The sequence below is a fragment of the Eupeodes corollae genome, chromosome 3 (assembly GCF_945859685.1).
Source record: "Eupeodes corollae chromosome 3, idEupCoro1.1, whole genome shotgun sequence".
Lineage (NCBI taxonomy): Eukaryota > Metazoa > Arthropoda > Insecta > Diptera > Syrphidae > Eupeodes > Eupeodes corollae.
Genome location: NC_079149.1, coordinates 13,048,262 through 13,065,517, shown reverse-complemented (window position 1 = coordinate 13,065,517; position 17,256 = coordinate 13,048,262). Strand labels below are relative to the sequence as shown.

The following is a 17,256-nucleotide window of genomic DNA, read 5'->3' as shown; positions in this document are numbered from 1 at the left end:
AAAAAGGTGAGAGGATTTTAGTGTTTTTTAAAAATCGTTCCATTAAAAAACTATTTCATTTGAAAACTTACCTACACCAATACTTTACAACCTTGTTTAAATGTTTAACTTTTCTTTGAAAGTAATTTAACTTCCATTTCCACATACGACCTACTATTTTATCGAACAAAACACTTCAAGGACCTTTCTAGACACACAACACCCACAAAAACCATCATCATCGTCATCGTATGAAGTTATCCAAGTTTTGGGTCGATTACTAGATTACAACTAACCTACCTCCCTCTTATCACTGTTTTGTATATCCTTCTCTATGCTCGTATATCAATTCTCTTCGATGGAAACCCTTAATTGATTATATGTCAGACACATATCCCCCTCCTCAAAAAGTGAACGAAAAATAGGAACAAAAAACTGTATAATATATGTAAAGTCCTTTATAAAACCACAAAGTAAAAACTTAAGCATCCTTTTTTTGAATTGAATCTATTATATTCACATTCCGTCTTTTCTTTTTATTTTGTTTTTATCGGAAAGGGATTTAACAGAGTTCATCGACAGGCGAATAATCATTGACTATCCGTTCCATGTCCTGAATCTATATGTATTAATACCCGTCGTATAGTCGTAAATATTATTTATTCATCCTTTTCTTCTCGCGTAAATCCTGCTGTCAACGGAAAGGATCGTGCTGAGCGGAGAGTCTTATTTCATCCTTAAAGGATAATAAACCAAACCTTCTCCATTGAAAAAATAAATAATTATTTGCTTGCCGTAAGCGAAATTAAATCGTCATGAAATCCTGAAACCGATTCCAAGAACAGAACATAACAAATGGTGCAGGGAGAATGGGGTGGTGGGACGCAGCAGCAGCGATAAACTGGAATGAGTTTCCTTTTTCTTGACCAAAGTAAAAATCGTAAAAGTAGAAGATGAAATGGTCAATGATGGTTTGGAGGCAGAGGCAGAAACAGCCCGCCATTCGTCGTCGTCGTCTGCATCGTCATCGTCCTTGCTCGAAGTGGTGAGGTTGTGACGACTTACTTGGACTTGGAAGTCCTATATAGAGTCATCTAAGCACAACCATCCAGAGTGCAGGTTATTTTAGTGGAATTAATAATTTTTTTTCTTCATTTCCAGTTCGTCCTTTTTGTTTTATTGGACTTTTGAAACAAATGAATGTATGTAGCTATATACGACATAATAAATGCGCTGTGTCCGTGATACGTGTATTTTGTTGGTATACTATTCAAGAAATGAAAAATATAACTTTGTCCGCACAATTTAAGGACCTGGGATAAATTAAAGTCACTTAAATCGAAATTTAACGCCATTTTGTTGTGATGGTAGCGGTAGGTTTCTACCTTTAAGTGAAAGGTGGAGAAAATGAAATTAAAAGTTTTTTGTACAAGTTTTTAATTTAAATACAAATTGTTTGTGTTTATAAGTGATTTAATTTTTTGACTTCCAGCTGAGAATTTTCTGGAGATTACAATTTAACTTAAAAGATTTATATATTCATTAAAATATATAAATGAAATATAATCAGTAATGTCCAATGTTACTTCACCTTTTACGACACCATTTTGACCGCCCGGGGCTTAATATGTCATCCACAATTTTGATGGTTTTAAATGCTTGTGAACGTTATTGTGGTTATGAGTCACTCTTTAATGATAAATGGATATTTTCTACATTTCTAGTTTGAGAAATAAGATTTTTTTCGAGGAGCTGATGAAGGAGCCATACAATAGTGACATACTTAAGGGTTTTTCAGTAAGAGTTTTCATTTTGATATCGAAAAAAAACAAGTATCAATCAATTGATTTTATAGCTCCTAGACTTCAGTTGTAGCACCACATCCTTTTTATGAAATTTTGAACTTTAATAATTTCGTGAATTCCATTTTTTAGGTTTTGAACAGATTAAAGATCATTGGAAGAAGCTATATCCCTCACGTGGTCCCAAAGAGAGGAGTTTAAAATTGTTAATCAACAAGATTTCGGTTACCGATTGTGATGACATTGTCTGCTAGAAATTATTAAGGTAAAATTTGCTTGCAACAATTTCAGTATTTTGTTAAAGAGAATATCGTTCCGTTCTTAATAATGGCGTGTAATGCCGTAGTTCTACTTGTCATATGTCAAAAGATGACAGTTTAAAAAGTGGCAGCTTTTCAAACGTCAGCTTTTTATTTACAATTACAGGCTACAATGCACTTTAAAATGGAAACACTGAAGTCTACGCGCCTTTTGAAAGCTCAAACTTATGTCAACATGTCAAATTTTGAGATGACAACTAAACTACTAAACTTTCTTCTGTCAAAATATTTTCCAATAACTCGATGCGATTTTCTCATAATAGCATGACGCACACCAAACGGACGAACGGGGCTTTCCCTAAAGAATAGATAAGTTTTGCATTTAGAGTTTGTTGATCAATTGTGGTTCAATATTTTTGATCCTTGGTTTAACTGAGGACTTAATTAAAGTTGTTAAGATTCAGATCAAATATTTAACTAATTCTTTTTTATGTACATTCCATTAAAAAAAGAGTTTGAAGTTTAATTTTCCTATTGAAACTTGCATCGTTTCACAAAAGACATTCGCTAAATTAAAACGTCAAAAAATGACAACTCAGCAGAGTTGCTTTAGGTTTGTTTCATTGAATCTTGATGTTCTCTTTCAATCACTCTATCTCTGGTTGTGTTCTAAGAAAATGTTTGAATTAAGGAACATGCATTTAACTGTCAAACATCACTTTAAATGATGCATCAGAAAAACTAAGTGCTTCTCAGCTGTCCATTATTATTGTTGTTTTCAGCTGCTCACATTCTTTTGCACTTTACGTTTTCATTTTTTTTCTTACTCCTTTTGCACTTTAAAGTTTTCCATTTGTTTTGTCTTTTTTTGAGTGACGTACAAGTAGTATTTTTTCACTCCGGGTTTCAGGAAAACATTTTGAATGAATTTACATATTCAATAAAATCTACGTCAAATCTTAAATGAACGATTACAAAATACACATACGAATTTCCCAAATTGGATTTGAACAACAGAAGAAGATAGTGTGTAACATTTTTCTAGTTAAAACACTTAAAAACTGACAAAATAGCTAAGTCAATGAGAAAGCAATAAAAAAGGTACAAAATGGCAAAACATACTTCATTTTCGAACCCAAAAATTATGTTTAGCTAATTGGAACTTTGTTTGAAAGGTTTTTGTACTTCTCTGAAATTCTGTAATTATTTCTTACCCCAAGTTCTGTCAGTGACACTAGTTTTCGACTTAAGCACGGAATTTAATGATAAATGTTAATGAAACAGATCTTTAATTGTAACTTTTGAGAATTTTGTGGTGGTGTGACCAGACCATAGAAACATTATTAAAACATTTCAGAATCATTTTTAAAATATTTCAGGAACAGCGAAACATTATTGAAATTTGTCTATGTTTCTATAAAAAAAAACTTCATGTAGGTGGAAACTATTTAAATAGTTATGAATATATGAAAATGTAAAATCTAGCGAAAAGTGTGAGAATGTTATCCAATTAATAAAAATGTATTTAATAAAAAAAACTTTAATGACGAAACTTTGCAAATAAAATCAAAAAAGTCAAAAATTTGTCTGAAATTTCACACAAAAAAGTATAAAAGTTCGAAAAAGGTGAAACAAAATTCAATATGATGAAGCAAAGAAACATCTCGGAAATGTTTTCCAAAGCGTCCACATCAAAGAAACAAATCAGAACCATTACTAGAATATTTCTACAATGTTTCTAAAATGTTTTTTAAGCAATTGTTAACATTTCAAAAACGTTTTTTAAACCATGTTTCATGAAATGTTTCTTTTGTGTGGACACAACTTAAGAAATTACAAAACACACCGTTAATAATAATAAACTTAAATTAAAAAAAAGATTAAAACACTCTTCTTCGCTGCTTAATTCGCATTATTAAAAAATTTTAAAGTCCAAAATGCAAATGTTGCATTTCTAATTGAAACGGCAATACCAAGTTTTGACTGATTTAAATCGTTTATAGTTTTTTTTTTCCTTACTTACAAAATATGAAATAAACGCTTCCATTAATATTAATAAATTAATAAACATGCTATTGGATCAAAAAAGTAAACAGTGTAAAAATGTCGAACTTGAGATGTTAATCAAACTTTACTTCATGATGGATGTTGAACTTTTTTTTTTCATTTTCTTAGGACCAAACATAAAAGTAGTGCCCAAACAGTTTTTTGGGTCAAATATCATAAAACTTTTAACGGATTTTGTGTCCCGGGTACGCCTCTTGCGAGAAATTGACAAATCTACCAAGCCTTGAAAAAAATAGAAATTCGGATTCGGTTATAACTGAACTAAAATAAACCTTCATGAATAAGCCAAAAATAAGCAATTGCCTCAAAAAACACTTCATAACTCTATTTCCTTTATAAGATTTCCTTAAAACATCCTCAAAAGTTGTCTCTTTCAGAATTGTTCTACAGATACGAAGTTAAATATTGTTATAGACAATTTTGAGAATTTTTTTATTTATTTAGCTTAATACAAGCTATCATAACTTAACTTAACTTAAAACTAGCTTAACATTTTTTTTTTTTTTTTTTTTTTTTTTTTTTTTTTTTGCAATTCTTGTTATCAGTTTTCAACATTAATTCATGTGGGCCCTAAGGCCCACATCAAAGCTCTTTAATGTACAAGAACTAACAATTTTGATTTTACTTAACTTAAAATTACAGGGGACAGGGGATTCGGACTCAAAAAGGGAAAAAGTAAAGGGTATCTTTCAGATGGGATTTGGAAATGTTGAAATCGAAAACTACCATAGCAGCGTTGCAGTGACGAAGAATTCTGGACATTGGTTCAAAGTGCCCGTAATTAGTGCGGTGATGAGGGATATAGAAAAGGGAAACAGATCGCAGATTTCGAGGGTTAGTGTTAAGATGAATATCACTCAGGAGTGCCGGGGAATCTATATTGCCCATTAACAATTGGTGAGCAAACAATATATCAGCGTTTTTGCGTCTAATATATAACGGCTGCAAGCCTATCAGTTTTAGTCGATCAGCATAAGGAGGCAAGTTGGATGTATCATCCCAGGGGAGGCCACGTAAGGCAAATCGAACGAAACGTCTTTGAACATTTTCAATTCTGAGTGAATGGTTTTCATAAAAGGGAGACCATACTTGGCATGCATATTCAAGATGAGGACGGACTAGGGAAATGTAAAGCGCTTTAGTAACATAGGGGTTGGAAAATTCTTTTGACCATCTCTTAATAAAACCGAGAGATCTATTAGCTTTATTAATAATTTGGTCAAAATGGGAATGGAAATTCAGGTGTTTGTCACACATAATACCAAGATCACTAATAGAATCGACTACGTTGACGGCGTCATTAAGGAAGTAGTATACTCTATGAGATGGAATTTGTTTGCGCGAAAAGGTCATTTGTTTACATTTACCTACATTTAACTCTAGGAAATTATGCATGCACCAAACAAAAAAGATATTAAGATCATTTTGTAAAAGTAAGGAATCAGATGGAGTAGAGATAATCTTAAAAATTTTCTTATCATCCGCAAACATTAGGATATCTGAGTTTTTTAATTTAAGACAGACATCGTTAACAGATAAGACGAAGAGAAGGGGGCCAAGGTGACTACCTTGTGGGACTCCAGAAGTTGCATGTATAGGACTGGAGACTGAGTTACGGAAAAGGACTCTATAAGTTCTATTCGCAAGATAGGAGCTTATCCAGTTTATAAATATAGATGGAAAGCCTAGAGCTCTTAGTTTGAGATAAATTATGTTGTGGGATATTTTATCAAAGGCTTTGCTGTAATCAGTGTATACGACATCAACTTCTTTGCCATTCTCAAGGGCTGACAAAACTTTGGATATAAATTCAATTAAGTTGGTCGTAGTGGATCTACCTTTAAGAAAACCATGTTGAGCGGGGGAGAATAAAGGCTTGCAATGGAAATAAACGGAATCATAAACTAAGCTTTCAAAAAGTTTTGGAATGCATGAAAGTTTAGCAATAGGTCTATAATTGTTAATTTCAGTTTTATTGCCTTGTTTATGAATGGGAAATATAAATGAATCTTTCCATATATGAGGAAACACACCTTGGGAAAGAGAGAGTTCAAAGAGTGCAGTAAGAGGCTTTGACAGAGAATGCATACATTTTTTTAGAACAACTGATGGGACGCCATCAGGACCAGGGCTAAAGTTTTCTTTGAGGCTTACGATTTTGGCAAGTACCATTTCTTCAGTTATTGTAAACGATGAAAGGGAGGTTTGAGTGCAACCATCTAAATAACTAAAGTAGTGTGGATCAGGATCATGCAGATGTTCAGTATACGATTTGCTAAAGTAATTAGCAAATAGATTTGATATGGTTGTTGGATCAGAGGAGATTATGTTGGAGAAACTCATTGAAGGTGGAAACCCATCAGATTTTCGTTTGACATTTATAAACTTGAAAAATTTCCTTGCATCAGAAAGAAGGTTATTTTCCATTTGGTTAAGATATTGGTTATAAAGGGATTCCCTTAATTCAGAGAAAGAATTATAGGCGAGAAGATAGTTGTTGTGATCAGTATCAGATTTGGACTGTAAAAAGATCTTCCAAAGCTTGTTACGGGTATTTCTTAGGCTACGGAGCTCTCTGTTGTACCAAGGGGGAGCAGAGGTGAAATCTTTTCTACGAGAGAACGGTACTGATTCTTCAATACAGTACGAAAGAATCAAATAAAACCAATTTGTAAGGGACTCAACTGTTAATTGGAGGGATCTTAATTCAAAATCGGCTGAGCTAAGAAGATTGTTAAGTTTGGAGAAATCAGCCCTACGAAAATCATAACAGTAATTTTCCATTTCAAAAAAGTTGTCTTCAAATTCAATGGGGAAGGAGAGATTAAGGGGTGGATGATAGCGATCCAAGGTTGAGAGAAGATGAGGGCTCGGGGAGACAACACAGTTATCGCAATCAGATGAGAATATGAGATCGAGGTGTCTCCCCATAAAGTTTCCTACTCCATTTAGTTGAAAAAGACCACAATCAGACAGACGATCAATGAACAGCGATTCAGATTCAGAAGAGATGTTTGTTGGAAAGAAGGATGTCTGATCATCTGAGGTGGACCAATTGAGATGGGGAAGATTAAAGTCACCTAGAACGATGATTAAATCATTAGGTTGCACTAGTTCAAGCAGATAATCAATGGCATTAACAGCGGCTTGGTATGCTTTAATTTGTTGGGCTGGCCGAATGTAACAACAAAGGACAAAAAGACAAAACTTAGGGAGTGTAACCTTAGCTGATACACCTTCAAATTCGATTGAAGTGGGAATACAGAGTAATGAACTTTCAAAATTATTAGCGATAGCTAAAAGCACACCACGACCGTGTGTATTACTCGCACATTCCACGACATCCATTCGATAGATGGAAAAGTCGTTAGTGAAGAGTTCAGTACTAAGGATATCAGGTGTGAGGTTGGTTTCGGTAAGGGCAAAGATGTCATAAGGAAGGTTTTGGGAGTTGTTAAAGACGGCAGAAGTTTTAGACCTTAACCCTCTTACATTTTGATAGTAAAGGCTAAGACATTTAGGTTTAGTGGTCTTTAGGTTAGGAGCGATAGTATTTCTTCATATCTGCACGGGATTTTTGGATATGAGATAGTCGTTTTGAAGAGATAAAAGACGCAAAAGAGGTAAGGTCTTCTCTCACTTTTTGAGGAGAAATTTCAAGGCCATCATGAAATTTCAAGAAAATTTCCATAAGTGCATCACGTTTGGTAGGGAGGCCTTCTTGGGAGATTAAAACCTTAATGTTTGTATTTGTTTTACCTTCAAAGCAAACAGAATCTGGTTTGTCGTGCAGGAAAGCTAGGTAAAGACGAACATTATTGTAGATTTTGTGGTCTCTAAGACGGGACATAACATACCGATCATTAATATTGGCCTCAGATAAATGTTTAGTTAATTTAATATTTGGAGGGATCATTGGGTTAAGGAATCCTTGAGGTTCTTGGGAAACTGATGAAGAAGAAGTAGGGTTAATGGTGTGAGAATGAATGAAATTTGTATAAGCGGGTATTTTAGCAGGAGCATCAACCATCGGAGAGCAAAAACCAAGACCCGGATGAGAGGTTTTAAAAGAAACTCGTTTGGGTGGAGGCTTTACAGATGTGGGAGAAGTTTTTCGTTTAAGGGACGAAAGTTGGTTGGAGAGAGAAAAGTTTGGAAAGATTTGTGTTTTAAGGGTCCAGTTAGTTTCAATATTTTTTTTGGGATAAGGTTTGATATTAGGTTGGTGATTAGGTTGGGGATTAGGTTTAGGACTAGGTTTAAGATTAGGTTTGGGATTAGGTTTGGGATTAGGTTTGGGATTAGGTTTGGGATTAGGTTTGGGAATAGGTTTGGAATTAGGTTTCGATTTGTTAGACTTAATTAGATTATTATTGCTACTTATACTGGAAAGCCGCATTTGTCCAATTTGTAAGAATCCTTTTTGGTGATGAAACATCCAGTTATATTTGGAGGGAATCAGGAACTTGAATCTTCTTCCAGACAATTGAAGACATTCGCAGATATTGACACAGTATTCTCTTTTGAAATAGGAGCGAACCCATGTAGCATCAGCATATCCGGGACAATTATTAAGCACGAACCATGTATTATTTGCAGATTCAAGCCTGCTTAGTCTCAAATTCCAGTCCGATAACTTCCAGGAATGGCCACATTTGTTAATTATTTCGTCCTCTGCAATAGTATTCGCTGAGGTGGTTTGTTGCAGAGAGTCAGCAGCCGGGTTTGCCGCAAGAATTTCATCACGAATGGATACGTTCGCGATATCACATGACGGTATGCCGGGTTGTTTAATGATGTCGTAGAGAAGCGATTCAATTTTTTGAGTTTTAACATTAAGGCTTTCAAGCTCGCGGTACACACTCGTATATTTCTGTTCTTGATTGCTTATATCGTAAGCAATAGATATGAGTGCCGTTGAAACCCGAGTAAGCATACAATTAATGTTTTCGAATTCGTTAACGAGTCTGAGGTTTGTAACTTCACTCATTTGATTGGAGGAGGGGGAGAGCCGTGATGACGAACTTTGCAAACAGCAATCAATATCAGATTTTAGTAGGTTTAACTGGTCAGACAAGTTTTTTTTTAGATCGTTTGCCGACCAAGTTAGCACCTTTAACTTATCGTCAATGTCTACACGAAGAGAATTCAACCCACCTATGACGTCACAATATTGTTTTTCCAAAGAACGTATCGTGGAAAGGCACTGCGTAGACGATTGTTGACATTGGATGTTTGAGTCCTCAACACTGTTACAAACATGATCAAATTTCTTGGAGAGATTAGAAATTTGATCTTGGCAAACCGAATGTTCGTTAGATAGGGATTCTTTTAAACATTGAATTGCAATCATAATATCCGACACAGATATTTTATTGCATTCATCGCAATAAAACGCAAAATTGCGTAGATAGTCTTTTAGGTAAACACTCGCCTTTCTGGCCAAGCCAGCACAAGAGGGGTGTAAGTATTTCCCACAAAGGCCACTGCACTTTAATAGTTCCGCGTTTGAGTCAACGATGACACACATTTTATTGGCGCACGACATAATTAATCAAAAAATAAATAATATGTTTTTTTGTTAAAGTTATTGTTTAGTTGCTTTTAATTTTTTCTATGCTTGTTAGTACACAAGAAGAAAAAAAATCTTTAACTATCATAACCGTTGCATTGAAGCTACAAAACTGAAAGCTCAAATATGTAGCTTAAGGGTCCATCCGATAGGCTATAGCTGGATTAGCAGTGTGAGCAGGTAACGATACCTGCTTTCATGAATGCTGACGACATAGTCTTCTTTTCTGATACGGTTGATGAAATGTAAATTATGGTTAATAGACTTGAGCAAAATTGCAAACGATTTAAACTGGTAGTGAATCTCGAAAAATGTAGAATGATGATGTTTAGAGACGACGGAGAGGATATTGAAATAGTACGAGAGTACAAACACTTATGAGTTTTAATAACATCAAATCTGAAGATAAACAAGTTTAGAGGATAAATTTGTTAATAAAGAGCAATCTCTTCAATATGGGAACGGTGTTTAGAAAGTAAATTTATCCAGCACAGTGTAAAGCAAAAGATATTCCGCTCTACAGCAATGTCAATTTTACTGTATGGATCTCAAGTCTGGGGCTATTCTTCCTTCGAAGAAGTAGAAAAATGTCTTTGGATCTTCACTAAACGAATTTTCAGATTGCCACGAAACTCTCCGGCCTAAATGCTATATCAAGAAACAGGAACTTCTTCTTTGATAATGGATACACTACAGATGCATTTTAACAACGTAGTCAAAGAAATGAATATGGCGGAGAACAGAATTCCAAAAACCATTCCTAAAACAGTTATCCAGACGAAAGGATCTATGCTAGAAAAGTGGGAGAGCCTTCCTTCAATAAGCGGTTTTGATCTTGAAATAGCAACCCACCCTATAAGAATCAAAATTCAACATGATTTTGGAACGATTTGGAAGAGTACTGTATGGAAGATATGAGTCTGAAGCTAGATCATCTATGCTCAGGAACTACTATTGTTGTTTATATTTTAACTGGCTGAATAGATCGTATGTGATACATAACAACCCAATTTATAAAATTGGTCTTAAAGCAAGGAAAAATTACTTAGTCTTAACTATATGCCACATCGACCCGATCTGCCTCGTATACTATGTAGCCTTTGTAATATGAAAGCACGGGAAGATACCTTTCACTTTATTGCGGTGTGTCCAACCTTAAGAAAATTCCATTAAACACAACCTCGATGAAACTGAATTTCTCAGCTTATTAAATGAAGAAGATGTTAGATGTCTATTGCTGCTTTTAAATATAGAAAACTCATAATCGAAGAAGATTTAAAAAAAAAGAGGCTGTGGTGCGACCCAAACTGATAACTTCCCATCCCGTATGTCGATTTGCCTTGCTTAAAAGTTTGTAGGTGTTTATGTTAGCTTAAAAAAGGTATTAGTTAAATTATTGTAGACATTTTAAAATTACCAAGAATATTTTTTAGTAGTACTTGTGGCATGATGGTAAGTGCGTTGGACTGTGCGCAATTCAGACCATAATGGGCTCGCTGCCGGAGACGCTTCTAAAAGTCCTAACTGTGAATGTAAATTCACTGATTAGGATTGAACGAAGAGCCAATATGTTCCAATTGTTGACAGACTACAGTCCCGATCTGTTTATGGCTAGCAAAACTAAGCGAAACCACAAACACAAACTGACTCATAAAAATTACAATATCGTAAGAAGAGACCGGCCCGACTCCACTCAATGGGGCGGATGCATATGATTGCGGCTTATGCAGCTGGAGCTCCGCAGATTACTTTGCTTCAGAACGCGAGACTCTTTTTAGGGAACTTAATCTGAGCCTGGAAGAAAACTATTTCATCTTTGCCGGTGATTTGAACGCAAAACATGAAGATTGGGGAAATCAACATAATAATCCCAGAGGTAACCATCTTTTTAATTTGATGAATCTTTACAGCGTTAAATATGGCGTCGACCTGCTGGCTGCTGAAAAGCCATCGTACCCAAGAAGTGGCTCCTTTCTGGATCTTTTCCTGTGCGACGCCAGACTGACAGTTACAGACAAAGTGGCTAATCACCCTCGAAACTGTTTACAGATAGTCGAGTACGACAGTGATCACTGCCGACTGCCTGCTTTCGTGCAGAATCCGATCGAACGCGTGGAGTTGGAGGAATACGTTGCAACGCACTCTTACAATTATAGTAAGATGCGTTGGCCTCGTTTCACCAACGCCCTAGCGAGAGAACTTTGTTCGAGTAGCATAGCCCCACCAAATAACAAAAACCTGACAAATACAGAAATTGACCAACATTTACAACAGATGGACGAAACAATAAAACGAAAGATGGAACGAACAATACCAAAGTACAAAGAATTGGATCAAATGAACGCTTACAGAAACGCGACTATTGATGCACTGAGTTTAATTTTAAAAAATTATTGAGTCGTACGAAAATTTTTACTTAGATTTTTTATTTTTTGTAAAAAAAAACTTTTCCTCAAAATTTAATAAAGTGTTGACAACAATATTTTTTAAAACATAAAGGTAGTTTAAAGCCAATATCTCAAAGTTTTGAAAAGATATTTGAGTCCAAAATCAATTTTTACCAACTTTTATTGTTTTTTTTTGTTTAGGTTTTTATTTTTTGTAAAAAAGCTGTCAATTTCACTTTTTTTTAGTTTTCAGAATGTTGAAAACAATATTTCTTATAAGTTTAAATTAGTTGGAAGCCATAATCTTAAATTTTTGTAAAGATTTTTGAGTCGAAATTCAATTTTTAACAACTTTAAAAAAAATGTGTCAATTCGATTTATCTCAAAATTTTACCACATATTAAAAACTTAAGTTTTCGTTGCACAAAATTGTTTTGGAGATAAAACCATTTTGTGTTCGTAAAATTATTGAGGTGACAAATTTTTTTTTTATTTATAAAAAAAACCGTTAGTTGTATTTTTTTCAAAAAATATATTTGTTTGGTATCACGTTACAATATACTTCATTAAATTTAATTCAAGTCTCTAGCGTTTTTAGTTCGTAAGATATTTAGGGTTAACCAAAATGTTCACCTTTTTTTAATCTGCTATGGTAAAAATACCGCCCGCAATGTTTTTGAAGGCCCTTTCTGCTTTCTTATCTATATACCAAAATTTATTTGAAGTCGATATCTCTTCTGGTTCTTGAGCTAAGGACGACGGAAAAAACGGTCGGAAATGTACGGACGTACGAACTTTCGTACTCACGCACGCACATACATCTTTCTAAAAATCTTTTATTTCGACTCTAGGGACCTTGAAATGTCGAAAAGTGTCAAAATTTTCAATTCGTTAAATTGGACCCATTACAATAACTTCCTATGGGAAGTTAAAAACCGCTCTTATGGTTTTTGAAAACAAACATGCAAATTAAGGTTATTTTGAGATATTAAATCTTTTCAAGTTTTAATTCTCAAGTTTATTTTTAAATCTTGAAATAAAGGTTAAACTCTTAAACAAGGTCTTTGGATATTCATCATTGAATAGCCTATCATCTTATATGTATTGTATACGATACTATAACAAAATTTTACTAATTTTTTTTTTAAATTTAACGAAGCAAGATTGTTCCTATCCCCAAAAACCATGATCTGTTTGTCTGCTGTCGGATGAAACATTTTACAATTTTTCTTTTACAATTACAATCAAGAAATCAAAAAGTTGACAAAATTTAAATGTACATACCTACCCACCTAATTTTACCTTACATTTCACACAATGAGTCTAAGTAAAAAGTGAAGGTACATGAGCTTAAAATATTTAAATGCATCAAGGCACAAGGAGGTGCCTTACTACCATTTCAAATATCATACCCTTGTACCTCTTCAATATTATATAAATACAACAAAAAAAAAAAACAAATGTCAAATTATGTGTTTACAAGTTCATAAATGTGAAAGTAATTAAAAGGTCTGTTTTTATTTTTGGATAGAAGCACAAAGCATTAATACCCCCATCATAGCCGTGGGAAAAATTATTTCAACATCAACGCTTCCGCATCTAATTACACATAATCACGTTAAGAGAAAAATGAAAAAGAAGAAACATGTACAATTAGATCCATAACCAGCATCCTTTGAGCTTTGAGACGACTTAATTCTTCTAAACCTTATGACATACATAAATGTCCTAATTAAGTTAATGGAAGGTATGACACATTTTACAAAATTCAACGTGTTAAATTTCAACCAGACATCAGAATTATTTGAGAAAAATCCCTTAAATTTTGAAGAACAAAATAAAGTAATTCCCCTAAAAAAAACACAAAAGAAAAGAAAAAGCGTCATCTAGCTTATGTTCTAGGAAGCTCAAAATTCAAAGACACCATCATCATTATCGTTTTCGGTGGGTTTGAAAAATGTTTCCATAAATGTCAGCACGTACGCATAAAATTTCAAAACACAAACGTCCTAACGTCCTCGTCTGATGGTTAAATTGAAGATTCCAGCATAAATTTGCTCCTACAGAGACTGATACTCTCACCCTGCATCTATATACATCTTCTTCCAGAGTCTTCCAACCCTAACTCCAACTACACAACCCTTACCTTAAATATAGTAACTTTTTCTATAGAACTCTCTTACCTTTGACATTTGCTTCCCATTTTCCATCACACTCTCCAGGTAATCCACCTCCTCGTCGTCGTTGTTGCTGCTGCTGATGCGTCGTCGATTTGAAGACCTCAGCTGTTGGCCCGATCCAGGTGGCGCGGTTCTATCTGCAGCTTGGCCTTGTTCAATAACCAAAGACACATTCGTCGAACGTGCTCCAGACGTCACCGTCGCCGATGGATTTCGATTCTGTATCGGTATCGAATTTCGTTCGCCTAGTTGGGTGGCGTTGGCGGCGTCATGATGGATATGACTGGTGGGAGTTATGGTGGTGGCGTTCTCATTTGACATGGGACCAAAGAAACTGCTATCCTCCTCGTCCTGGCTGTTCTGGCTGTGATTCGACGAAGTCGACGGAGGAGCAGCATTGAATGCTGCTGACGGTGACGTCACATGATGATGCGAGGCATACGAGTTCGAATGATGGAACATTTGGTTGCCGTATGTCGGAAATTGTTGGTATTGGTTGCATACTCCGGAACCGGCATGTGTTCCAGTTAGCCGGGTAGTCCGATATAAAGGACGGGTTAGACTGCAAGTATTAGAAAATACGTTTATTAGACCTCAAGATCTTTTTTTGGTTTTGATATTTATAAAAACTTACTTGTAACCATACTTGGGCGATGATTCACTCTCAGTGCGACGTCTCGAGGATAACATTGAATTTGCCCGATCTCCTCGGGCGGCTGCCATCATGTACGTCCACATGGCGACTCATGTCATTGACAGGGGGTCCTACACGAAGGTTTCCCCTTTATCTATTTTCAATCTATCTACTCTAAGGTAGGTTGATTAGTTTTGCTAATCTATTCGGCCGGCGATAGAATTGACAATTGAATGCCAATGGAAACTGTTCTGACTTCTGAATCGTCGTGTCACCGTGCGTCGTCGTCGCTTGGGTCGTTTTAAAGTCTCCAAAGTCGTGCTGGTTTTAATAATAAACGGCCCCCAAAAGCTTCATTATCTGCTATCTGCCAGGTCTGGTATGGTTTTATAGCTCTCTTGATAAGGGAGTGAAGATAATTTATGCAAATCACTCTTTGGATGGGGCACGTTGCAAATAGGAGTATTTGTCTTTTTTTTTAATTCTGGACAAAAATTGTTTGTTTTGCTTCTTTTTGTTTTTCAAATTAAAAAACAAAACAAAAAAAACTGAATTGAAAAGTGAATCTAATTTATTTGCGTAGGTTTTTTAATGTTTTTGTGAATTATTATTATTAAAAATAAAGTACCAAAATAATTTCAAGCTTTTTCCTGGTGTTTTAGGATTATTTATTTTGGTTTTATGCAAATTTAAGATAAAAATTTAAATTTATATAGTTTCAGTTGAAAATCGTGTCATTAACATAAAAAGTGGGAATTTTGTTAAATTTTGGTGCAAATACCCCCATGTGCCGTGTTGAAGTTGATTGGATTATTGAATGAAGAATAGATTTTCAAAACGTTAAGCCCCAATAAACGGTAGATACCTGAGGATGAGAAAATTACAAAAAAAAAGAATTAATTAAAATTTACACACCTCCGTAAACATTGCTTTTGGTTTAATATATCAACATGGAAATAGGTTTATAGATTTTTACCTGTACTCGTTAAATGTTATTCTAAAACTGAGGAAATTTATCTATGTATGAATAAATTGTTTTTTTTTTTTTAATATTGAAAAAGAGGAAATGCTGAGTTTCTATTTTATTTTAATTATTTTTTTTTATTTTACATCATGCGGGTATTTTGGATCAATATTTGTGTGTTTAATTCAAAGTAGGTCACATGAAGTCATCTCGAGAAATTAGTTTTTGTTGCCAAAATGGGAAAATATTATATGTCTTCTCATTTAGCAGATAGAATTATTTTTAGAAGAAATTATTTTTAGGAAGAACTTATTTGGCATGGTTTTAGAAAATCTAGATATGAGTAAACCATTATTTCTTTAAATTGTTTTTGATGCATAAATTTTGTTTGACTTAAAACCTATAACTTTTTTGGTATTTTAAAGAAAAAATTAAGAAATTGCAATTTATAAGAGACGTATTTACCTTCAACCATTTTTAATTAAAAGAATTCTTAGTGACAAATAATAATTATTATAAAAGCTGCAAATTGATTTATAAAGGTAAAGGTAAAATAGTAATGGAAAATTTAGCTTAAATATTTGGAACGATTTGGATTGTAGAGGTACATGAAGGTTGAAAAAATCAGTTTTCAGGAATGGATCAAAATTATGCCTAACAATGCGACTGAGCAACTTAAAATTCAAACTGAGACATTGAATCTCGTAATAAGTTTTATACATTTCGTCGCCCGAGAATTGGTTTGTTCCATACGCCACTTTTGGCGGTTTTGAGTTAGGAACGGATTCTATGGTAATTTTGTATGCTCTTTCTAAATCTGTGATCAGATTTGCGCCAATCTTTTCAATCCCGACATATCCAACATCAATTTTGTTCCATATCCACCAAAATCAACATTTTCTAGAATTGTTTTGTGCCATAAACCATTTTTTGGCGTTTGGGACATTTTTTCCATATAATTTTTGTCAAGTTTTTTGTCAGAATTGTTTTGTTCCACGTGCATATTACGTTGAGAAGGGATAGAAAAAATACTAAGAATGTTGAGAATTGGTTTGTCCTACGTGCACTTGTGTTTAAGAAATGCTATGTTTATGGGACAATGATCGCAAACAAAATTTTAGTATTGGTTTGTGCCATATCCATTACAATTGTGTAGATATCCCAAGATAATTGTATGAATCGCATCCGAATTTTACTAAAAGAGTTAGCTTAATATGTTCAATCTAACTGCAACAGCAGTAGTTGCTATCCCTGGTATAAAAAGATTAACTTATTGCGTTGTTTGGACAGAAGCTCATAGTGGTCGCTCAGGAAATGACATTGCAAGTGCAATAATAATAATTTTGGAAAGACTTATCGAAGTATACCCCACCTTAAAATCCATCATACTATGGAGTGGTTCATGTGTTCC

General features: G+C 34.3%; 1 protein-coding gene across 1 annotated transcript in view; it reads right to left on the bottom strand.

Moving 5' to 3' along the window:
- Window positions 1-17,256, bottom strand: part of LOC129951652 (cyclic nucleotide-gated cation channel subunit A) — a 261,226-nt gene that overhangs the window by 76,180 nt on the left and 167,790 nt on the right. The window contains exons 2-3 of the mRNA XM_056063900.1: window positions 14,882-15,746; window positions 14,251-14,809 (exon numbers count right to left, since the gene is read on the bottom strand). Coding sequence (XP_055919875.1) covers window positions 14,251-14,809; window positions 14,882-14,985 — 663 coding nt within the window. The 5' untranslated portion in view covers window positions 14,986-15,746. The remainder of the gene's footprint in view (window positions 1-14,250; window positions 14,810-14,881; window positions 15,747-17,256) is intronic.